At 34.4% G+C, this 14,195-nt stretch overlaps 2 protein-coding genes and 1 long non-coding RNA gene across 4 annotated transcripts; all 3 read left to right on the forward strand.

The window, feature by feature from the left end:
• LOC101216976 (rhomboid-like protein 14, mitochondrial) lies at positions 1-3,565 on the forward strand. Of its 2 annotated transcripts, none has more exons than XM_004146341.3 (3): positions 1-220; positions 1,444-1,636; positions 2,456-3,565. In XM_004146341.3, the coding sequence occupies exons 2-3, from the start codon at positions 1,463-1,465 to the stop codon at positions 3,224-3,226; spliced, it is 945 nt and encodes a 314-aa protein (XP_004146389.1). In that variant the 5' UTR covers positions 1-220; positions 1,444-1,462; the 3' UTR covers positions 3,227-3,565. The 2 variants fall into 2 exon arrangements, with proteins under 2 accessions (XP_004146389.1, XP_011653901.1); XM_011655599.2 differs by lacking the exon at positions 1-220 and adding an exon at positions 1,024-1,176.
• Positions 3,566-7,251: 3,686 nt separating this feature from the next.
• LOC101221398 (pentatricopeptide repeat-containing protein At2g13420, mitochondrial) lies at positions 7,252-9,224 on the forward strand. The gene has a single exon (XM_031884785.1). It carries the CDS (start codon positions 7,267-7,269, stop codon positions 8,785-8,787), a length of 1,521 nt encoding a protein of 506 aa, XP_031740645.1. The 5' UTR covers positions 7,252-7,266; the 3' UTR covers positions 8,788-9,224.
• Positions 9,225-11,939: 2,715 nt separating this feature from the next.
• LOC116403267 lies at positions 11,940-13,747 on the forward strand. Its single transcript, XR_004215941.1, has 2 exons — positions 11,940-12,528; positions 13,389-13,747. It is a non-coding gene; the product is annotated as an uncharacterized LOC116403267 (long non-coding RNA).
• Positions 13,748-14,195: the final 448 nt, after the last annotated feature.

The following is a 14,195-nucleotide window of genomic DNA, read 5'->3' on the forward strand; positions in this document are numbered from 1 at the left end:
AATGTAATTCAGCCAAAGTGGAAAGAGAATAGAAAAAGAAAGAAAGGAAAAGAACATTGGTGAGTTTTCTAGAGATTTCGTAGTCGGCAAGGCAATCCAAGGTGGAGTTCTTAATCGGTGTGACATCGGAGTTATTTTGTACGTCGACACTCTTTCCCTTTGATCAAATACTCTACTTTGGTGCTCCTTCGTTCTTTTCTGCTCTTTCAAGTTTCAACAGGTAAGATTCACGGTTAATTCTCAATTTCCTGCTTTCAAACCCCATTTCCTTGATTTCTTCACTCCTCGATTTATTTCTTTTCGCAAAATATGGACTATCTTTTGATAGAATCACGATTGTGTCATCAATTTAGTGAATTTGTTTTTTCCTCTGTTGCATGTTCTTGGTTTTGTGATTGTATAATGGGAACACTTGCTGCTCGCTCGTTGTTCAAATTATTGCTTTTTTTTAGGCTTTGAATACTCGAATGCCATTTCTCAATAGGTGTAGTTTTTATGTTTTGATCTTTAATGGTTGCGAGCTATGTGAGTTACCATAGATGATTTGTTTTGTGTTAAGCTATGTGGACTGCTTTAAAATTGAATTTATTTGGATTTGGAATGGTCTTGAATTTTGAGGATTTGGTACTGCTAATTATTTGTAGGGGTTCCATTTTGGAAGTAGGACTATAGGTTTCCAGCCTAATATTTTGTATATCGTGTATGCACAACCTTGGCCGTTTCCTGTACATAATATAAAAATCACAACCAATAAAATGGCACATGTCAAAATCGACCTAATGACACGTCAGAGATTGGAGAGATATTTTTAGCAAGCAGTGGACGCAAGGCTAAAAGTCATCTTCAGCTATGCCAAACTTTTAATGCATTGCTATGGCAACCCAGTTCTTCCACTTGAACCTTAACTATAATTTGGTATTTATTTCTTCCTGAAATAGATACTACATTTATGTAAGAATAAGGGTTTGCTTCAGGAAGTTTGTGTGAGGACCCTAGATAGGAAAACAGCATAGAAAATGAAGATGGTTACTGGTGGGGCATGTTAGCGAATAGTTAGTAAGTTAGTTAGGTCTTTTTGTTATAAATAGTAGGAGAGTGGTTGAGGAGAGGTGTGAAGAATTTTGTGGAGGGATTTCCTTGTAAAGGGAATTTGGGAGAGTCCAGCCCTCTCGAAAGGTTAGGTTACTTTGTTGCTTGTCTTGTGGTATTCTAGAATATATTACATATATTTTCATATTTGATTGTTCTATAACTGTTCTTGAGCTCATCCTTTGTTCTTGAGATAGTTCTTGTTAGGAGGGATCTTAACAGTTTGGTACCCTAGTTATATCTATATATTTTTTTTGAAACAATATTTTCTTGAGTTGCAATGCATGAGAATGCTGCTCTTTCCTCTTTGTATTATTGTTCCTACTTTAACCAACTTTTTATTGGATACTATAGGGAATAAGCACAGGCAGGAATGTTACCACTGCTAGCTTACCAAGTAGTGAGCCAATACTACAGGCTCCAAGGGAACCCGATCACTCTGGGGCTCCTTGCCTCTAATACTCTCATTCATCTAAGGCCCAATTTTCTTCATCATATCATCCCTTCCATAGATGAGGTCTGGTTTAATGCACATCTCATCTTCAAGGTGACTATTCTGGCTAATAATCTAATTCTATTCTGCTGTTCTCTGTTTAAGACTTAACTGCACTCTCTATGTTAGAGTTAATTGGTGATGATTATAAAAATTTAATGAGAGATCTTTCTGCTGAGGACTTTCCTATTCATTAATACATCGGTAGGGAAGTCCTAAACAGAATGGCACGTTACTTTCTCTGGAATAAAGCATTGCTGTCTCATTGAGAAATTGGTATCATGTTTCTTTTTTGATCAGCTGTATAAATAATCTTGTAGTTTCCTTAGATACTGGCTACCTGCTTTATAGCATCATTGAAGCGAATAGGTCTTTATTTATTTATTGAACTTTTTAGCTGTGAAGTCATTTTTCATTGAGAAAAATGGAAGAAATAAGTAGATACTAGTTGAATTTGTATGCTTTAACCATAAGAAATGGTTCTTGTATGATGTTGAACGTTACAAAACACATATAGATTGGGTAGCCCCCACATAACTGTGTAATTTGTGTCCTTACAAATCGTCCTCATAGTGAGGTTGTTGTATGATGGCCTCAAATTATAGTTAAACTTTTATTTTGAGAAAAATGAAAAGCTTTTAAGAGTTTGCTTTGATTTTTGTACAATATTCACAGTTTCTTTCTTTTCAGTATTGTACTTCTTTAATCCATCTTGATGAGTATATACCTAACAATTTTGAACTCCTGTAGGATTATTTTCTTTTTTGTTGTTTATTAACTTGTTTGCATGTCGTTTTTGAATGAGATAATGTGATATTGGCATTCCTGTTACTGTCATAATATTGGTATCATTTGCATTTCCCACTTTGCCAGCACAAGGACTTGAAGCGTTTTTTACTATCACCATTCTACCATGTGGGTGACCCTCACCTTGTCTACAACATGATATCTCTACTATGGAAAGGCACTCAGTTGGAAACATCAATGGGTAGCATCGAATTTGCTTCAATGGTTGGTGCATTACTCATAATGTCGCAGGGAATTACCTTGTTGCTCATCAAATCCTTACTGATATTCTTTAATTATGGGAGGCCTTACTACTATGAATATTCTGTTGGGTTTTCCGGTGTACTTTTTGCTATGAAAGTTGTTCTTGGTTCTGAAACTGACAGCTACACTTACGTTCATGGTCTAAGAGTACCATCAAGTCATGCTGCATGGTTGGAACTAATACTTATCCAAATGGTTTCACCTGGTGTCTCTTTCCTTGGTCATCTTGGTGGTATACTTGCTGGTCTTCTCTTTTTGCGTCTGAAGGGTACGAATTCAGGGTCGGATCCATTGACACTTCTTATTAGAAGTGTTGGTCGAATATTGAGTCGTTCTTATGGATTTTTCTGCCGCTTGAATCCCTTTCGGCAGCGTAGGATATTTGGAGGAGGAACGGTCGGTTCAAGGCCTGTAACGAGCATCGGCACATGGAGGTGTCAGGCATGTACATTTGACAATTCTGGTTTATTAAGTGCGTGTGAAATGTGTGGGACAGATCGGCAGGATGGGGTGCTGCATTCTAACCAATTATCGAGTCAATTGGATTTGACTTGGGAGGAAATGCGTCGTCGGAGACTTGAAAGATTTGGTTGATGGTAGAATAGATTGTTCATTTTCTCAGGCCACCAGATATTTACTTTTAGAAGAGTAAATTGAAAGGCTACTAGATGTTGAAGTTGTTTACACCATCTTTCGGAAATGATGAAGTTGTTTACTAGACGTTGAAAAAATGAAGTGGTATGGAGCATGGAGCTTGTGTTTAGGAACATAGCAAATTTGATTGAACACAGATAGAAAAGTCTTTGTACACGGGGAAGGAATTAACATACTTTCTTTTCATCATTGGTTTTCTATATGACATCTCTTCATGTAGCTGCTTCTTGATAACGGTTGAATAGATTTCTAATTGAAGTAATTGTTACACGAATGGCATCTATGATTGTTGTTGCAAGTTTTTCTAATGTGAAGGTTAATAATCAACCAAAAACTGACATTGCTAATGAACGGTTTGTCCTTTAATTGCAAGGATATGGATTGCGAGTGAGACTATTAAGAACTTTGAACCGAGTATTTACATGATCTTTAAGAGCATTTACTCAATCATTTAGATTGAGTACGCGCTTGGGAGTAGCTACACAATCGTTTAAGTCTATTGTTTAATTTATATTTACACCATCCTTCATTAAAAGTATTTAAACATTGACAAACACCCTGTCAAAAGCTATTTACTAATTAACAAAAAGAACTTTACTACCATATGATATAGAAAACAAATAGTTAAACTACCAAAAGAATTTATTAGCTCAAAGTTCTGTAACATACTTTTGTCTAAACAGTGTTATGTTTTATGCTTCTAGACAACTAGAATTACAGTTTGTTAGCACAAAATATCTCTTAATCCAATTACTTTTTGTATTGCAATATCACTTTGAATCTAGCTACTAGCCACGGGTGAAATTTATTCAAATTGTCTCATGATTTTCAGTTGTTGATAGGGATGCATCGTGTGACCACTTGAAGATTCTTGTCAACGATAGTTTGATCAATATAGTTGAAGATTTTTGTCAACAATAGTTTGATCAATATAATTGGGTATAAAGTCGAACACAAGGATCTTGCATTTCTTTATGTTAGCCGCAAGAGCCATCCCCAATCACATAGTTGACATCTGTTCACACTTTGCGGTCCGGAATATTATCAAGAATGTAGTTGAAGTAGTATTGCAACGTTGGTTCATCCCATAGAGAGTTATGTGGACAATTTGGAATTTCCACACAACCTTGTCACCATTTGACGTCTTTACACCATCATCGAAAGGTCGTTGAACGATCAGTTCAACTCTTTGAATTGCGTCCTTAAAAAACAAATAAAATAATGTAATCGTTTTCTTTTATAGAACAACGAACCAAAAACGATGCATCCATCGATGTAAAAAAATGATTAACAAATCAATGGTCTACAAAGAAAATTGAACGTTAGGATCATAATACCAAAAAAAAAAAAAAAAGAAGAAGAACAATACACGATCGTGTAAGATTAGGTACAAAATTGTGTACCTTAGCTAACGTTCTCTTAGTTATATAATTTTTAGAGTGAGCGATCGTTTACCAAAGATAAGTGATCATTTTTGTTATGTAATTAAATGATCATGTAGATAAAATACTTGACCTTGTACCTCATTCACACGATCATTTAATTACATAAGAATATAAAGTACACGATCGTATAGTTTAGTTGTACATATAAATTGAAATGGAAAGTGTACTTATGTCTCTCAACAGTTAGTGTTTTTTTCAAGTGTTCGAAAAAAATCCTTCTTTCAGAATGAGCAGACGACAATCATTTCTTTGTGCTTCATCTGCACACTTTTCCTCCACGCTAAGTATGTCTTCCACAAACTATCATCCACCAGTCACATGGCATCATATCATTCTATCTTTCTCAATTTGACCTACAAATCCAGTGGATTGAGTGGTTTAACCTCTAAGATAAGCACTACTATATCTACAGGTTTAACCTCAATCGATTTAACCATAGTCGGTTTTTTCACCAACATCAACTCTCTCTTGTTTCTTGCCTCAATAATGGATAATTTTTTGTAGTCACTCCCTCTTGAGGATGTTGGTTGTTTAGACTTTTTCTAAAATGCTTAATATTAGATAATCAAGCAACATATAATAACAAAGAACTACAAGGTTTTCACATATACATATCAATCGAGATTCTTCATTTAGAATAAAATGGTTGCTATTTTGAATCATTGAAGGTTGTTCCTCACATATTGGAAATTGGTGGCTAACCAATGTGAGATCTTCGACACTAGTTGCTGGTTATTGCTCACAAAGTAGAAGTGGTTGGCTGACCAATGTAAGATTTACAACAATATATAGATTCATAAATAAACTATAGATTAAAAATTAATATGGATTCGATTCATATTAGAATATATGAGAAGATCTAAACAATTGGTTATATTATATATGATATAATATAAAATTAATATTATATATGATATAATATAATTTAAATTTATATTATATTTATATTTATATTAATTTAAATAAAAGAAAGTTATTCCTTGGGAGTTATTCTACGTAATGGGAGAACGACACCGGAGTAAAGCGGAAAGTTGACAAACTTTTGAGAGAGGAGAAAAATTGCAAATGAGTTTTTTTTTTCCTTTGTGTACTCTACATTGAAGAGAAGAGTAAATGTGAAGTAAAATTAAATAAGGGTATTTTTGTCATTTCGACCTAAATTTGTCCTAAATCTCAACTTTTTTTACAATCAATCTTAAAACTCTTTTTCTACCCCATTTTTGGCAATTTCCCAAGAATCTTGGTCATGTTTTTTTCTTCATTTTTCTTTTTAATTAAAGCTATTTTATCAATGAAATGGTTGAATGACTAATACTTTGATTTTGTTAATACAATGTAAATATTGTTGAAATTTGTTAAGTATAAACAAATGTAATAAAATGTGTAAACTAAGAAATATTATAGTCTATCATTTAATTTTTTACCTACAAAATCATTAAAAAAAATTATTATTTCATACTTATAATTTCATAATTTTAAAAGAAATATGGTTTTGGTGGATGTTTTACCATTTCATTGCAACTTTTTTTTAGTCTTTTAGTGCAATTTTATCACACGTAGATTTAATGTTTGTGGTCATTTTCACATCCAAAATATAGAAGTTGCACTTTGTTAACTTTTTATCTCCTTAGTAAAAAAAAAAAAGAACATTTTGATTCCATAACCAAATTTAGTTAATGCTCTATGTTATTAAGGTCATAATGTAACTTTTCCATATTTCATAAATGATATTACATAATGATATATGTTATTACACAACTAATTAACAAACCTTTCTATTTTTCATGTTATCTGGATATATAGATTAGATGATTAAGTTTGTAACGTATAAGCTCACGATGTTAATGAATGAAATTTGAATTATGCAAACAAATCAAAATCAAATATACATTCGAAAAATGACAAAATTGTCCTTTTTGTTGAATAAATTCATTTTTCACCCATTACGATGTGAAATATAAAAATGATATAAATATGAAAATATTGAAATGACTATTCCAATTTTATAAAATTAAGTTAAAACTACAATTTTTTTTGGCAAAATTGCATCAAATGACAAAAATATTTAGAAAATAAACGTTCATGGTACCTATTTTTTGCATATTGCGAATATGACAAAATTAGTAAATATTATACAGCTATCGGATGATAATCGTAAGTTATCGGAGGGCTATCACACTGTAATCATTAGGCTATTAGACGTTAATCATAGAGTTATCGACTTTTAAATTTGTTATTTTTATAATTTAGAAAATGTAGTGACATGAATCATATTATCATAATTTATTTTTAAGATCTCTAATGTTGTTCGTGTGTGATTTTCATGCACGTGTTGTTTACTAGTACGTAGGAAAAGACGAAAGTGAAGAAAAAAAAAAGGAAAATTAACATTTGAGGGGAACTTTTAAAAAATGTGTAATTTAATAAAAGAAATGTGTAATTTAATTTTTAAAAAAAGCAACATACATGAGATGATATGAAATGAGATTCGTATATATAATCAATTTGTTTCAAAATTTCTCTTAATTCCATTCAATGGCTTTTACAAAACTCCATAGTTCTTCACTCATTTCTCCTCTCCCTTCAATCATTTCCTCCATCCGCTTTCTCTCTTCTCTTCTTCCCCAAATCCAACCCTCTAAAGATGCCGATTTGGTTTCACAAATCCTTCTTCACCATCACAATCCCTTCCATTCCATGGAATCTTCTCTTCAACTCCATTCAATCTCTTTTTCCTCTCACCTCCTCGATCAAACCCTTCTCCGCCTCACCCACCACTCCAAAATCGCCCTCTCCTTCTTCGACTACGCCAACTCCCTCCCCTCCAACCCCATCTCCACTACCTCCTACAATATCCTCCTTGATATTCTCGCCAAAGTCCGCCAGTTCGACGCCGCCTGGCATTTGATTCTTCAAATGGACCACAAGGGTACTGATACTTTCCTCTTGCTGATTCGCCGCTTGATTTCTTCAGGCCGCACTCGCCAGGCCATTCGAGCGTTTGATGACATTGAGGGGCTTACTGGAAATAAGGTAGGAATTGATGATTTTTGCTATTTGTTGGATGTCCTTTGTAAATATGGCTATGTGAAAGTTGCGGTGGAGGTTTTTAACAAGAGGAAGGAGGAGTTTGGTGTTGATGTGAAGATTTACACGATTTTGATATATGGATGGTGTAAGATTGGGCGATTTGAGATGGCGGAGAGGTTTTTGAAGGATATGGTTGAGCGTGGGATTGAGCCCAATGTGGTTACTTATAATGTTTTGTTGAATGGGGTTTGCAGGAGAGCGAGTTTACATCCAGAGGGAAGGTTTGAAAAGACGATTAGGCATGCAGAGAAGGTGTTTGATGAAATGCGGAAGAGGGGGATTGAGCCTGATGTGACGAGTTTCTCTATTGTGCTTCATGTTTATAGCCGTGCCCACAAGCCCGAGTTGTCGCTTGATAAGTTGAAGCAGATGAAAGAGCTTGGAATCTCTCCCACGGTGGCAACTTATACATCGGTGATCAAATGCCTCTGCTCTTGTGGGAGGCTTGAGGATGGTGAAAACTTGATTGAAGAAATGGTGAGAAGTGGAATTTCTCCATCTCCTACAACTTATAACTGTTTCTTCAAAGAGTATAGAGGTAGAAAGGATGGGGCTGGTGCTTTGAGGCTGTACAAGAAAATGAGAGAGGATTGTTTATGTGCTCCTAGTTTGCATACATATAACATATTACTAGCCTTGTTTTTGAATCTGGACAAGAAGGAGACTCTGAAAGAGTTGTGGAATGATATGAAAGAAAGCGGTGTAGGGCCAGATTTGGATTCATATACAACGATCATACACGGGTTGTGCGAGAAGCAGAGATGGAGTGAGGCTTGTCAATTTTTTGTTGAGATGATTGAAAGGGGGTTTCTTCCTCAGAAGGTTACCTTTGAGATGCTTTACAGAGGGTTGATACAATCTGATATGTTGAGAACTTGGAGAAGATTGAAGAAGAAACTGGAAGAAGAGTCTAAAACATATGGCTCTGAGTTAAAAAACTATCACATTAAGCCTTATATGAGATGATAATGATGATATGCAAGTGAGATTTAAATTGGACTCCAGAATTACACAACGTGTTTTGGTATGTGTATTTTTCCTTTATCTTTGTGCATATGTGATTTAGGGATCTTAAGAAACTTAGTGACAGGCTTCAACTTCAAGTAAGGCGTATTATGCCATGTGGATCAACCAAAAAGAAGAAATATCCACGTGAACATTCCTATCAAGAGCTTTGAGGAGCCAAAATGGGTGTGATTCAATCGACTTAGTGCTTGTATTATCTATCTCGAACTGAAAGTTTGATTCCCCCACTCCTGTCAACATACAATGAGGAATGAGACCATAAGTTCAAGACTCGTCTGGAAAGTCCATCATCAGTTAGATTGTTTATTATAACTTAGCTTGTTTTGAACACAATTTCAATCAAATAAAATATTTTGCAGGGAGACCTCTTAACCTAAGCAGGTTCGGACATGGTGTAAAACCAAAGAGTGAGGAGATCTTTAGGGAAAGATAGTACAAGCAATTGGTTACATAGTAACTAACTAGGTAGTTTTAGTTAACTAGTAGAGAATTAATACAGAAACTAAAAGACAAAAAGACAGCTCTTCCCGAGTTTGTTTTGAAATGTATTGAAAGTTGGAATCCATCTGGTGTATATCCAAACCAACCTCCTACATTTTGAACAAAAATATTATGTTGTATGTCTCGTAGAGGAAGAGCCAAACTAGAGGAAGATTGGTTGGCTTTTTTTTAATGCTTGGAAATTCTTCAATGTATCTTTGTTAGGCTTACGTAATTTCCCCTTCCTTGAACAACTTGAAAGTTCATTTGTCACAATATCACCCTTCACATTTTCATCAGATAAATTGCCATTTTCTAGATAGTTTTCATTAGTTTTGAACTTATGGATATTTCTACCAAGTATTGTACCAAAAATGTTGTCTTCGAAAGCATCAGTATCAATCTTGCTTTGTGCCTAAGATTTACTCTCTGAACTTAAGTTTCCCAATTAAAATTCTTTATTTTGTCTGAAGGAATTTTCAGCAACTTTGGCAAGTGTATTTGGCAGATTGTTGCTTGAAATTCCTTTACTTCATTGGCATTATCCAGTAGTTATCAAGATTAGCGATGAAGAGATGGCTATTGATCTTCCTTGGATTGGCTCCATTTGTTTTTTTTTCTTTTTTGCCAAGGGCATTAGGACAATCTTCTTGTTCATCCAATGGAATTCACATGTATTCTCCCTTCCTCTATGGATTGCTTGAACATCATATTGCCATGACCTTTCAAGCAAGATATGAAAAACATCCATATCTAAAACGTCACACACAATTTTATCTTTATAAGTTCCTCCAATTGACAAAGGAATAGAGCAAATTTCACTAGTCTGGGCGTCTCCACCTTTCTTGATCCATCATATCTTGTAAGGATTAGAATGAGGCTCTGTTTTCAATTCGAGTGTAGCAACCAGCTTCATCTTCCTCAAAATTTTTACTACTGTCGCTATCTATGATCATGTTGCACACCTTGCTTTAGATGGTACAACGAGTCTCGAAGAGGTTATGCTTTTGCTGATGGAAAAAATTACTTTTTGGAGCAATTAGTACTCTTTGGTGTACACAAGATAATCTTTCTCCTTCATCGGGTTCTAAAATATCTTCATCTTGATAAAATTCTTCTTCCTGCTCTTCAATAAAGTCTTCACCTTCCTCAAGAATGACTACAGTCTTTCTTTTTGGGCAATTTTTAGGCAAGAATTGGAGAGATGGTTGGTTTGACTACAACGGAAGCACTTGCTCATATTAGATCTTTGATAAAAATTCTTTGCTTGTTTTTTGGTAATTGCTTTAGTCTTCTTCCCATGTGCTGAGTAGGAGAAGAGTATGCAGCAGTTGGCTTACGATTAGTGTTGGTATTCCATGGACCCCTTGTGTTTTTCTTTGAATTCAAATCATTAATCTCTTCTACAGACTTTGCATAAGTTGCATAAGTAACTATTGAAATTTATGTTCTAAAACTCGTAGTTTGTAATCATATATTCTATTCAATAAAGTCGTTATCGATACTATAATCTTAAATCCAATAAACTAAGGACTCGAGACTATTATTGAGTAAACTTGAACTTTACGTAGAGATGTAAACATGGATCAAGTTCGAGTATATAGTCTATAGTATACGAATCGGTTACACATCTTATTTATGGGGGCACTATAGATGTGATCCGTTTTGTAGTTAGTACAAACGATGTAATTCTGAATCGTTCATGTCACACCCTTAACTGCAATACGACCAAAACACCAAAGTAAAGGGAAAAGGGTGCGACTTAGTTATAGTCTTTAAATTTTCTCATTGACTAATTTAACTTCAAAACCTTTTAAATACTTAGAGAAAATATAACGCAACAGAAGTCATACTGAACGCGAACACTTTCTTAATCCGAAAAACTTTACACGATCAATTTAGCCAAAACTTACACTTTATTAATAACAGACGTTTAATACAACAAGGTACAAAAAAATGAAGCCTCTCATTTTAGGGGTAAGACCAAGTGGATAGCTAGGGACATAGGGTGCAAGACGAAATTCATTCCCTTAAAGAATGAATCCAAGTCTTAAACAAGGAGCCTCATCCTTTCATTGGCCTGAGAGGGATTCGGTGTATAGGTTGGACCTTAAATCAATTGTTCAATAGTGGATCAGTGGGACTTAAGGAGCAAGATGTAGTCTTGGAGGTAAAACGATACTTTGACCTAACCGAGATTACGAATAACCTGTGAGGATTAACTTACTTATCATGATTATATCACATGAACACAAATATATCTATGGTGATGGGCGTGCAACTACGAGATTTTAGTGGAATGACCCGTTAGTTAACAAAGGTTGATTGACTCGGTCTAAAGAGTTTAACCAGTTAATCTCGGATTGTTATAGGTCTACTAGGTTCCCCCGCTAGCTAAAAAATAATCAACTTAGAACATTATGATAGAATAATTCGAATTGTTTGAATTAGGTAAAGAGAGAAAAAGCGATAGATACATGTAGACGTCTGTTATAAGTTAAAGATGGAGCTTTATGTTAAAATGTAAAAATATAAATACAGATTCATATTCAAAAGCTCGAAATTGATGGAAGTGGTCAAAGATGTGAAAAGTCAAAATGTTAACTTTTGATTTTCAGAAGTCAAACTTTGACTGGCTTTATATCCAAATATGATTTGAATTTTAGAAAAATGAATGTGAATTCATGCTTGAGAGGTCAAAATTAGTCAAGACGGAAAAAATGTTAAAAAGTCAAAATGTTAACTTTCGAATTGAAAAAGTCAAACTTTGAATTTGATTTAAATGTCAAATTACCAAACTGCCCTTAGACTAATTTGTTAAGATTTGGCAAACTCATCATATGTAAGTGTTGCATGTGATTTGTAAGTAGCTTCATGCATGTGAAACACCAACTTCACTAATAGTTAGTGAAATGTCAATTGGTGAGATAAATAAGCTCTTACATGTGGTTTGCTCGTAAAGAGGTTTATTGCAAATATGAATGGTCTCTTGTCTTTTTAACAAGGTGAGATTTTATTTTGTAATTAAGAATTACAAAATAAACCAATAACTCACTTTACCCTCCACACAACAAAATCTCAAAGCTAGATTCCTCCTTAAAATTCCATCTTTTCTCTCTCTAGTGGTAGTCCTGGCTTCGAGTTCGTGAGCAGATTGCGAAAAGTTCGTGAGGAGATCACAAGAAAATTAAAGTACTAAAGGTGAGTTTTTCTTTTAACCCTATCTTTGTTTCAATTAGGATTGTAATGCATGTTAATTACTAAAGTGTTTAGTTGCAATTAGAGTAAAGTTTGATCCTTATTTCGCTACGCATATCTACCATTTCCATTAGAAATGACATCAGAAAGACCTAAAAAAGATTGTAATCTTACTTTTTCCTTGATTTCAAACCTTAATCCACCAACAAATCAGACAATGAGGTATTGTTCATTCTCCAACAAACCAGTTCATTCTCCAACAAACCAGTTCTTGCACCAAACTGGTGGAATTGTTTTATGTAATCAACAACAATTCTGGTTCTTTGTTGGCAATTTTGGTAGTGATTATAGAGGGTTTCGGTAGTGATTATAGAGGGTTTCTTCATAGTTGGGTGGAAGAAACCAAGTCTTCATCAACTTCTTCATTTTTTCCCATGAGGCAATATGTTTTTTCCCATTTCTCCTCCTATTGACTTCAATTTGCTCCCACCAAGCTGAAGCTCCAGCCTTCAACTTTAATGTCACTAGATGTACCTTCTTCATCTCGGGAATATTCATGTAATTAAAAAAAAATCAATATTTTTCAACTAATAAAGGAAAACTTCAATATTACGTACTATCATAACTAGGAAGGTCAATCTTCATCTTAAATTTTGTCGATTCCCTTCTCCTTCCATCTACATGTGGCCAGACTCTTCTATTCTTGTCAATAAATAGCCTTTCTTGTAGTTCGTCATCAGAGGAACTCCAATCTTAAGGTTCTTGATAAAATTCTTGGTTTCTTGGAAAAGATTCTTGATAATCTTGAAATGGTCTTATTCGTTCTTGGACTTCATATCTCCTTTAATGATGAACTCGCCCAGGTCTATTAATTCCAGCACCACGGATGCCACGTTGCCTCCAGTTACAAATGAGTTCATGAGTTTCGTGATGAATATTTTTGAGGAGGTGCAAAGTTTTCAAGCCATTGCATGACTTCTTGAAGTGTAACTTCATTTCTTTCCACAGAAGCTTCCACGAACAACAAGCGTCTCTAGGAAGTTCTTGGAGAGAGGATGGGTGTTTCATCCGCCTCTTGGTATTTGAGCAAGTTTCTCTATTGCCATCGGGTTAGCACATCAGATAGCCATTTAGCCCAAAAACTTTTTGGCACTTTGATACCTATTTGGTGTAAAACCAAATAGTACTTTTGATTGAATGTATAATCTGGCTTTCAAAAGGAGAGGAGATGCTTTATTTATAGGAGAAAATAGTACAAGCAGTTGGTTGCATAGTAACTAAAACTAATAAAGAATTAATACAAAAACTAAAAGACAGCTAAAAGACATTTGTACATCAGGACAAGACTAATGCTCACAACAAAAACAAAAATGTAAAACAAAGGACAAGTTCACATACTTAGTATGGAGTATCTTTTGCCTTTAGTTAACTTTTCTTTTTTTTCAAAAGGTTGTTTAAAAGTCACACTTTAACACTTTTCTTTTTATTGATGGACGAGAGAGGAGGCTTAGAACCTTATGTCTTTACTAAAATCGTGAAATCTTTTAAGTTTTCTTCTGGCGTTGGACACTCACCATCCTTTTGTTTTTTCTTATTCTTATCCTTCATTATACTTACAATCAAAATGTCAAGGTATTTTGATTTCGTGAATAGAATGAGTCATATTTGTT

The sequence above is a fragment of the Cucumis sativus genome, chromosome 4 (genome assembly GCF_000004075.3).
Source record: "Cucumis sativus cultivar 9930 chromosome 4, Cucumber_9930_V3, whole genome shotgun sequence".
NCBI classification, from domain to species: domain Eukaryota; kingdom Viridiplantae; phylum Streptophyta; class Magnoliopsida; order Cucurbitales; family Cucurbitaceae; genus Cucumis; species Cucumis sativus.

Excerpts from the sequence above, each read along its gene's own strand:
- LOC101216976 (XM_004146341.3), top strand. The coding sequence starts at position 1,463 with ATGTTACCACTGCTAGCTTACCAAGTAGTGAGCCAATACTACAGGCTC. Across the intron at positions 1,637-2,455 it reads ATGCACATCTCATCTTCAAG|CACAAGGACTTGAAGCGTTT; the intron begins GTGACTATTCTG and ends CCACTTTGCCAG.
- LOC101221398 (XM_031884785.1), top strand. The coding sequence starts at position 7,267 with ATGGCTTTTACAAAACTCCATAGTTCTTCACTCATTTCTCCTCTCCCT.